This window comes from Hippocampus guttulatus, chromosome 12 (genome assembly GCF_054856545.1).
Source record: "Hippocampus guttulatus isolate MCC_2025c chromosome 12, RoL_Hgut_1.0, whole genome shotgun sequence".
NCBI lineage: Eukaryota > Metazoa > Chordata > Actinopteri > Syngnathiformes > Syngnathidae > Hippocampus > Hippocampus guttulatus.
Window position 1 is genome coordinate 18,853,192 of NC_141272.1, and position 10,505 is coordinate 18,863,696.

Sequence of the window (10,505 nt, forward strand, 5' to 3'; positions counted from 1 at the left end):
CAATCTGCAATTGCTGCTGCCTCTGATCACCACCTTGACATGCTCAGTGCATGTTCTCCATGTCTCAGCATGGGTTGTCGCTACTGTACCGCACTCACCCATGACCATGAATAGGACAGGGGGCACAGAAAATTGATCGATGGTCTTGTCATCAATTCCTGATTTCTTTCTCTATTGTAACAGATAAAATATGTTATCTCCTACTTTCTCGCAACAATGTTATGGATTTCTTTTTTTACGTATGACAGATGTCAACATGCACATTTTACTCCTTTCTTGTCAAGAGATTTGAGTCAATGTGCCTGACATCTTTCCCACTTTGGGTAAGTTGTAGAGAGAATGGATAGATGGCTGCTTTTTACTCTTACTACTTCAACTACGGAAGGCCCGGTGGTCGACTGGTTAGCGCGTCTGCCTCACAGTGCAGAGGTGCAGGGTTCGATTCCAGCACCGGCCTTCCCGTGTGGAGTTTGCATGTTCTCCCCGTGCCTGCGTGCCCCGGTTTCCTCCCACATTCCGAAAACATGCATGGCAGGTTAATGGAACACTCTAAATTGTCCCTACATGTGAGTGTGAGTGTGGATGGTTGTTCGTCTCTGTGTGCCCTGCGATTGGCTGGCAACCGGTTCAGGGTGTGCCCCCGCACACTGCCGAAATACAGCTGGGATAGGCTGCAGCACGCCCAGCGCTTGTGGGCATAAAGTGGATCGGAAAATGGATGGATACTTCAACTACTCCTAAGATCACGAGCCTTGTCACATAGATGAGGATGGTCAAAAGAGCAACAGCAGCACAATAACTATTACTATGTATCCAAGTATCAAATAGGAACCTCCGGGGAGCTCTTTAAGCACCTTCGGGGGGAAAGGAGAATATAGTGTACCTTCTTCTTCTCTTGCTTTTATCCTTTTATTATTTGTCTTTCATTGAGAGCTGAGATCATGCTCCTCCAATTATATCGAAAGACTATAATATATAATTTCAATACACGTCACATAACACACAAACTGATACTCGTGAGAGGGAGCACATAACACCCACTCTGGCATCCCTTCACTGGCTCCCTATACATTTTAGAGTTCTTTTTAAGATCCTATGATTTGTTTTCAAATCTTTAAATGGCCTCGCTCCACCTTACCTCTCCGAGATCCTCCACCCCAACACACCTTCCGGTGCCTCAGGTCTCAGACCAAACATTATTAGAGGTACCAAGAATTAAGTGGAGGCTCAGAAGGGATCTTTTCTTTTGCTGGTCGCTCTCTTTGAAATGGCCTCCCACTGAACATTCGACAAGCCCCTTCGCTACACATCTTTAAATCTTGTCGGAAAACGGATTTTTATTCTTTGGCTTTTGACTCAGCATGAGACTTGATTTTTAGCTTTAAAGTTTTTGTACTTTCTACTGTCTTTGTTCTTAATTTATTGTTTTATTGTTGGGTGTTGTATGAATTATTTTTGTTCCTTGCACAGCACTTTGTATGCAGTGATGACTGTCTGAAAGTGCTCTATAAATACAGTTGAGTTGAGTGGTAGTTGTTTTAAAGTGCTCTATAATGCAATTAACTTGAGTTGAGTATATAAGACCAACGACCTATAATAGTCACTAAAGTAAATGTATTAGTTGGCGTGTGTCTCCAATGAACTTGAATGACACAGCAGTTCTTCATTTGCCTCAAAGTGGATGCACAAATTAATCCGTTTCACATTCCCTTGGATTTACTCTTTCAAACAAGTAGAACTAAAGTAATTAAATTGCGGTGAATTTCTGCTCTGGTACATGATGACTTGCAAATTTCCAAATGGTTCAACTGTGTTTCAAGATTTTAAGTCTAAATTGGACAATACAGTGTGAAAGCTGCAGGGCATGCATTGTTTATGGGTGTCTATTTCAGTGATCAGATGTTCAAAGTGATCGGTATCTCTTCAAAATGTCTAAACAGCAACAACAAAAAAGAAATTAAACAATCGTATGGAAACACAGTGAGTAGGCTGGTTAAGACCCATAATGTTTGCTATTGAGCAGTAGATATGCAAGTCCGTTAAAGATAAGATAAGAAAACCTTTATTAGTCTCGCAATGGAGAAACTAAAATGTGTAATTTTTTGACCAAATTCCATATGAATATTGAGAAATGCTGTCAATGAAGCAAGAAAATGCTAAAGATTACTCTTACTGCACATAATAGCAATCCACAGAATGAAATAAAATAATGTAATATGGGGCCCTATTTTGGTAGCAGGCGTCCGTGCGCTTAGCGTAAAAACGGGTGCAACATCATTTTCATGCCAGCGCAAGTCTAGTCTAACGTGATGTGCTTCTCTGGGCATTCCGTCGCACAAAGATGCCTCATCCCCAACGCACCTTAACAATTTGGTAACAAAGTAGACTGCGCGGCACAACTATTAAGGTGGGAGAGAGGATCCATACACGGGATCCTAGGTGCAAGGCGGTCTCCAATTGCACGTCACATCATCCAATTCCATCATCCGCAACGGGAGATCTTGCAGTTTACCTGTATCGATGCCCTTTACGTGCACCAATGTCATTCACATACCCCAGCAAGTCGACAGTATTTCTGCTTTCGTAATGTCAAGGCCTGTGTGCGGTTTGACGCCCTGATTTTAATGCAACTGAACAGAGTCGCTAGAATTGGCTGGGAGTCGGCTACTTTCCGTTTCACAACAATACAAACGCCCCCTTGCTCCCATGTCTACCTGCGCAAAGTCAAGGAAAATACCAAATGAAAGAAGGCTCTACGCATGCGTACAATGAGACATTGCTTTCTGCTCTACTTGTGCTGGGCATGAAAATAGGGCCCAGAGAGTACGAAGATCCTGGTTAACACGTTTACTTCACAATAGGAAGATAAAGGTTGGAATATTCTCTGGCATAGTGTGTTCACTACTCTGGCTTCCCCCATTCCGGAACATGTTTGTAAGGTCAATTGAACAACATTATGAGATTAAAAAAAACACATTTCAAAGTGATGGATTTCACCATGCCATTCAGTCGAGTAGAGACTATTCAGTATCCATTGTTGAACCTCATGAGGTTCAAACACGGAAAATAAATTGAAATTTGCGTCAATGGGCGAATTTCATTTTACTCACAATAATCGACGTTAAAGTTCGGAATATAAACCATGACTTGATATATAACCTGTATCATTCAAAAAGAAAATTCAGCTCATCACAAGATATATTAAAAAAATGCTTGCATGGTTGTGCCATTATAAAAATAATACAAAGTTAAAACACTTTTCATTGATTTATGGAATTTGAATGCTTTGGACTACTACTTCATAATAACACGTGTCATGTACTTTATTCTAAAATTCTTTGTAGATCCAGTCTTTGTACTTTGGAATAAGTTACTGACAAAACAAAGAACATTTTGTCTGACGCATTTTGAAATAGTCACACTTCTGTGCACTGTTAGAAACCATAAAATAATCTCATGATAATAAATTGAATCTGTTTAGAGAGGCAAAATCATACATATTGCAACACCCACGCTCCCCAAATTCCATTAATTTTCCACAAAAACATTGGCTGTTTCATTTGCTTGAACATGAATGTCGATTTGTCTGCACATATTCTTGTTTCTTTTTACACGATGAGAACAGATTTTTTTTTTCCCCCTCTTCCAGGGGAGCATGAGCAAGAACCATGGCACAACAAAATAAGGCAGTATGTACAGCAGGCTGAATTTATCCACAGTTATTCTGCCACTTGCCTGTGCAAACAATCAATTTTGGATACTAAAAGTACATTTGCTTTAATTGGCTCTGAAGTTGGCTCCTCGTGCCTTATATAATCACTGTCACTATCTGTATTGGAGTACGTCATAATACCGGGGACTGCACTGTATAAAACTGAACACCAGTCTTGCAGAAAGTGCACCACTGCAGGAGTGCGCAGTTTCTTCACACCGTGACCAGATCTAAAAGTACAGCCATGAATGCCACTCAACAACAGCAGAACAACCAGACAGGTAAACAATTTTTATTACCGGGAACACATGGACGAATTGATAAGTTATTCATTGTATCTTTATGTGCTTTTAATGTTTTCCTCCAGCACTGAAAAAACCCAGGTCCAAGAAGAACACTAATCATTTCACAGATATGCACGATCTGCCTTGCATCGAGAAGATTGTGTGCACTGTCGGCGAGACTCCACATCCCATCCAAACAAACATCACGGGCAAATTCCCAGAATGGATCAACGGCAGTTTCTTGAGGAATGGCCCGGGGAAGTTTGAAATCGGAAACCAGAAGTAAGTACAATGCCTTGAGAGAAAGAAATACTATGCAGGTAATAAAGGCAGCACCTCCATCCGAGGCTTCCAGTAAGTGTTTTTTGTTTTCTTCCCCAGGTTCAACCACTGGTTTGATGGCATGGCTTTGTTACATCAGTTTAAAATTTCCAAGGGGCAGGTGACTTACAGGAGCCGCTTCCTATCCAGTGACAGTTACCAGGCCAACAATGAAAAGAACCGGATTGTTGTTTCAGAATTTGGAACAGTCAGTGTGCCAGACCCTTGTAAAAACCTTTTCCAACGCTTCCTCTCAAGATTTGAATTACCAAGTAAGTACAGTGTCGAACCACAGAAAAGAAGCCGATTCCATTACACAGTATTTTAATCACGCAAACTAACAATTATGAATTCAACTGATCTTTTTTTCTGTGTTGTAATTTGGAAGCTTCTTGTTTCTGCTCTAGAGCACACAGATAATGCCAATGTGAGCGTTGTGACCTACAAAGGCGATTACTATGTCAGCACAGAATCAAACATAATGCACAAGATTGACCCTGAGACGCTGGAGGCAACCAAAAAGGTACTGATCAGTTTCATTTTACAATACATCCTGATTTATATTGCACTTTCACAACAGCTGCGACTGTAACAAAGCACTTCACAAATCAGTTAACGTAAATTAAAATAATAAACACAACACAAAACATAAAAACCTGGACAGTCGTGCAATCTTAACCACTTTTCCCCTCATACGGTTTCTTGTTTGAAGCAGTTCTAGATGAAAGCGGAGAGAATCAAAGTGTCCTTTCACCAGTGGATCAGCAACGTCATGCTCAAAATGTGCATATGTCTGCTACATGCTAAATTTGATTGCATCAGTTGATGAAAAGTGAGACTGGTTCACTTCTCCTGTCCCATCTAAATCCGTTTCAATTCCAAGCGGCGACTCACAGTTCCAGATACGCATCCGTGCTCCGCGCCGACGCTTCTCTCTCCTCATCCTTGACTCCACAATGAATGGATGTAAGGAAACAAATATTTCTGCTATGACTCAACTGCGCATATTAAGCACATTAAGTTTATTTCATTGGCTTTACCATATGGCTGGTAAAGCCCAGAAACATCTATCCATCCATCCATTTTCCAATCCGCTAATCCTCACATGGGTGCTATCATAAGGAGTCTATCCCAGCCGTCTTCGGGCAGCAGGAGGGGGCACACCCTGAATTGGTTTCCAGCCACTCGCAGAGCACACATAGCCGAGCAACCACCCACGTTCACACTCACACCCAGGGACAATTTAGAGTGTTCCATTAACCTGCCATGCATGTCTTTGGAATGTGGGAGGAAACTGGAATACCTGGAGAAAACGCATGCAGGCACGGGAGAACATGCAAATTTCAAACAGGAAGGCCGGAGCCGGAATCGAACCCTGTCCCTCTCTCTGCACTGTGAGGCCAACGCATTAACCAGTCCCCCACGGGGCCGCCGCCTGTAAACATGCTAAGAAAAAAAATCTTTCATTGAGATTGGAAAAAAAAAAATCAAAACAAACTTTGTGCATCTGTCAAGATGTGATGCGCTCCCGAAAAAGAACAACCCAAAGTGAAATTGCCTCGTTTGTTGGGTTTGTCCGATATTCTCACCAAAAGCGTTAACATCTAAAATTATCCTCTAATGATAGCAGGTCTAAGAGAAGGGGGTTTCCAGTCTAGACTCCTTTTTTTTTTTTTTAAGTAAACACTTTGTCTCGATTGAATCCATATCGACTAGGTGAACTGGAGGGATTTTATTGCTGTTAACAGCGCCACCGCCCACCCTCACGTCGATGTTGATGGAACAACATACAACATGGGGAATTCATTCTCCCTTAAAGGTAGAGTACTTCAGTACGTCAAGATAAAAATCGCTTTGCTTCTCGACTTGTCTGGTAAAATAAGTGACAAACTCTATGAGTATGTACTCTCAGGGTCCTATTACAACATTATCCAAGTGCCTCAAACGAAATACAGCAGTGAAGAAACCCTGGAGGGAGCCAAGGTGCTTTGCTCTATTCCCTCAACGGACTCTGCCAAACCCTCCTACTACCACAGTTTTGGTAAGCAACAGACCTGCAAAGTCCTGTGCCGAAACGTACTTCAAAACGACCCACCAACACATTTTTTTTGTATATTTGACATCAAACACCTTTTTTTTTGTTCCTAATATTTGAAGAGTTGATAAAATTTAGCTTTTTCATGAAACCAAAAAAAATATCTAATTTGCTTCCCCATAGGCGTTATATTCCCTATAGCTAGCGTCTACAACAACTATACAGTGAAACTCCTCTGCAACGAAATCATGTTTGCAGCAAGAAAATTTTTCACAGCAGGGGGGTTTTCACTGTAGCAAATTTGATCTCAGATGTAAACACACACACACACAAACGTATGTGTACACGCACACACAAACATGTGTACTCTTTATTTTTATTCTAATAGTGCATAAGTATGAGCATACACTTATTTGACACTTCATATAGTCAGTGTAGAAAGAAAAAAAAAGGGAGAGAAATTGCGAAATTTACGATCAGCATTCACTTTCACTAACACCAATTTCTTGGATAATGTCTTTTATTTTGCTCCCTCCGTCTTTCATTTTGATCACTTTTACCCTCTCTTCAGAGCTCTTTTTGTCTTAGCTGCTTGACATCCAAAGGTGCGTTTGGTAGCCATTTTAGCAATGTAACATTCTTGCTGCGTCTGAAACTAACAATAACAAATACTTCCTGGACCACTGCGCATGTGTAAACCAGTGTGGTGGTTGCTGTTGCCGTTTCCGAACGAAGCAGTAGAGGTTGCTGTTGGATTAGACTTCGTTGTAGTGAATCTCATTGTGAGGCAAGAGCAGAGATTAAGATTTCGTATAATGCAACAGGGTTCTTTTTTTTCATTGTATGGGGGGCAGGAAAGTGGGAATGGTGTCAAGGAGTTTCACTGTAGTAATATTTCCCATTAAAGTGATGTGAGGGTGACTGTTAGCCTCTCAAGAGAAAATCTATGTTGCCAACAAGTTATCAGCATCATGGCAAATGAAGCGTTCTTTGTCCTACCCACTGCAGCAATGTCTGAGAACTACGTGGTATTCATTGAGCAGCCCCTCAAGATGGACCTGTTGAGAATCGTAACAGGCAAGTTGACAGGAAAGAGCATTAGCGACAGCTTCTTCTGGGACCCCAAATTCAAAACAATCTTCCATCTGGTTCTGAAAAAAAACGGGAAGGTAAGGTCAAAATGAATGAAAGTTGATCTGCCGACTGTTCCTCAAGCACTTTTTAAAAAAATTCGTTTTTAATTATAGGTGAGCTCCTTCCAGTATCTTGCTCAGCCACTGACAACCTTCCACCAAATCAACGCCTTTGAGGAAGATGGTCATTTAATCATAGATATGTGCGTATCAGATGATGGCAAGATAATTTCAAACTACAATATCCAGAACCTTCGCAAGTCTGGGGAAGATCTCGATGAGGTAAGCGAGTTGAAAAAGCAGCACGACACGTCGCCACAGTAAATAACATCCGTCCAACAGATGGTTTCAGGACAATTATTTTTCTGGATGAGGACTAAATGTACAGCGTATTTTTTTCCACAGGTGTATAACACACTGTGTAGAATCTTCCCACGTCGCTTTGTTCTCCCACTCAATGTTGATGACAAAACACCGTACGACCAGAACTTGAACGGCTTGCCTCACAGCTCAGCCACTTCGTTCAGGATCGCCAAGAACAAGGTAGACTTCTTTCAGCATTTCCATTCTCGGAACTGTTTATGCTCACTAGGCTCGCGGCAGGCAGGCAGTCGCGGCTGTCAGTGGGTAAAAGGTGGGCTACGCCCTGAACTGGTCGCCAGCCAATCGCAGGCCTTAAAAAAACAACAACACCACACACACAAAACAAAAACACGGCACAAGATTTCAGATGATTTCCTCAGTTTCATTAATCAAATCACTTGAACATTTGTGCAGATATTCTGTACCCATGAGGATCTCCATGGTGAAGACCTTCATGAGTACGGCGGTCTCGAGTTTCCTCAGATCAACTACGGCAAATACAACACCCGCCCCTACCGCTACTTCTATGGCTGCGGCTTCAGACACCTTGTCGGCGACACACTGATCAAGATGGACATTCGAGGAAAACACATGAAGGTGGGCGAACCATAGCTTTTCTTTTGGTTTTTAGCAACAGTGTTGTGGCAAAACGAAAATTGCAATTTGAGTTTACACAAACAATCAACGGTAACAATCACTGGTTCACTTCCTGCTGGTTTTAAGGTTTCATAACTTTCCTCTACTTTTTCCGCCAAGGTCTGGGAACAACCTGGCCTATATCCCTCAGAGCCTGTCTTCGTACCTTCCCCAGATGCCACCGAGGAGGATGATGGTGTTATTTTGTCGGTGGTCATCACTCCAAATAAGGTTGCTCCAGTTTAGGAAAACTTTGTGTGTGTGTGTGGGGGGGGGGGGGGGGAGACAAACAAACAAACAAACAAAAACAACATTCATCAGTTCCCAAAGAAATCTCATAATCTAGATCACCAAGCTAACCTATGTTGCACTTGAAAAGTAACATAACATTGTCAGGTCAAAATGTGCAAAACCTGTTAAATGTTCGCAAGCGAACACGATCAATCCATTTTAACGAGTCCTTGTAAAAAAAAAAAAAAAAAAAAAAAAAAAAAAATATGAATCCAAACCGACATATTTGACAAAGATGTCCTCTTTGCATTGTTTCAGACTGAACACCTTCAACAAAACTTCACAGAACGTACACAGTGAATGGCATAGAAAGATCGATGAAGCAATTATTTGATTTGGCTTTTTGTCATTTCGGAGTCTTCAAGTGCACAATTAGTTTATCTGCACACTACATCATCAGTATGATGCAAGAAACAATGTACACTTACTACCCCAAAAATGAAACAATCAAATTTAATGTTTGATATAAATAACATCATTAAAAAAAAACACGCTGTCATATTTGCCTTTTGGAAGTCTTCCAATCCAAAACTGCTAATTATTATCCCTCTATTTAATTTTTTTTTTTCAGGACAAGAGTACATTCCTCTTGGCTTTGGATGCTAAGACCTTCGAGGAGCTGGGTAGGGCAGAGGTGCCAGTTAATATCCCGTACGGCTTCCATGGAACATTCAATGCCACAGCATAGCCGTTTAGCCATTTGATGGTTTATCATAGTTCATACTGCACTAGAGTCGATACGAATATGACTCCGCATATCTCAAATAGGGCCATATTTTATTTTCAGTATTATCATATTTATGGTTGTTTGTCTGTATGTGCCTTGCGACCGGGTGGTGGCCACTTCAGCATCTACTAGGACACCTGAAAACCGGAAGAGGATATGTTGTTTCCTCTTCATCAAGGAGGTTAGATTGTCAATTGTGTTTCTAGATAAACTCTTGTTTTTAATCCTTTACTGTATACTTTTTTCTTCTTTCAAAAATAAACAAATCAATGTATTGCCAAAGTGTAGGCTACTGTATTTGTTCTGGGGTTGAGCAAGGCAGGTTCATAAACTGCAATTTCAAGATAAAGTCTTGTTTACAATTTGCAACAAAGCGTTTGGCTCCACCGTGTGGTTCTTTCTTTGGAATAGACATTGGCAACTGATTGTAGTTTTAACATTTGACATTGAAATGAAACTGAGTTCTCATCAAATATAACAGAATGAATATTACAGACATGGTATTATTATTGCAAATGGCAGTGAAAGGACACACACGCATGCATGCACACACTACACACACACACACACACACTTATAGTAGTTTGCAATTATTTGAGAATGTGAAAAAAAAACAGGTGAATTCTGGAAAGAAACATCCAATGCAGTAAACAAATAAAATAGTTAAGATATATTAACCTAAGCAATAACAGTCACATAAATGCCAGATTATGCTAACTTTACTGACATGTGATATAACAGGGGAATTCAGAGACAATGCACACTTTAAAGAGAACAGAAAATCTTAATTCTCTATAAAATGGAACATCTCATGTATACAGTTCATAAGGCGAAGTGAATTTTACAATTTATCAGAAATGTGAACTAATGTCTGCTTCAGGTGATTCTTTTTCTCTTTTAGGAAGGATTCAAGGTTTTGAGCTTCTTGCAAAAGGCTCTCCAGCTCCTTCCTTTGAATGATATCCACCGCTGCTTTCTCGCTGAATTAAAAAAAAAAAAGCAT

General features: G+C 40.8%; 1 protein-coding gene across 1 annotated transcript; it reads left to right on the plus strand.

Moving 5' to 3' along the window:
* The first annotated feature begins 3,820 nt into the window (after positions 1-3,820).
* Positions 3,821-9,698, plus strand: LOC147197742 (carotenoid-cleaving dioxygenase, mitochondrial-like). Its single transcript, XM_086125360.1, has 12 exons — positions 3,821-3,993; positions 4,080-4,278; positions 4,378-4,589; positions 4,725-4,840; positions 6,034-6,136; positions 6,230-6,358; positions 7,361-7,521; positions 7,600-7,767; positions 7,891-8,028; positions 8,263-8,445; positions 8,605-8,715; positions 9,347-9,698. Exons 1-12 carry the CDS (start codon positions 3,957-3,959, stop codon positions 9,461-9,463), a joined length of 1,674 nt encoding a protein of 557 aa, XP_085981486.1. The 5' UTR covers positions 3,821-3,956; the 3' UTR covers positions 9,464-9,698.
* Positions 9,699-10,505: the final 807 nt, after the last annotated feature.

Excerpts from the sequence above, each read along its gene's own strand:
- LOC147197742 (XM_086125360.1), top strand. The coding sequence starts at position 3,957 with ATGAATGCCACTCAACAACAGCAGAACAACCAGACAG. Across the intron at positions 4,841-6,033 it reads CGCTGGAGGCAACCAAAAAG|GTGAACTGGAGGGATTTTAT; the intron begins GTACTGATCAGT and ends CATATCGACTAG. Across the intron at positions 7,768-7,890 it reads CTGGGGAAGATCTCGATGAG|GTGTATAACACACTGTGTAG; the intron begins GTAAGCGAGTTG and ends TTTTTTCCACAG.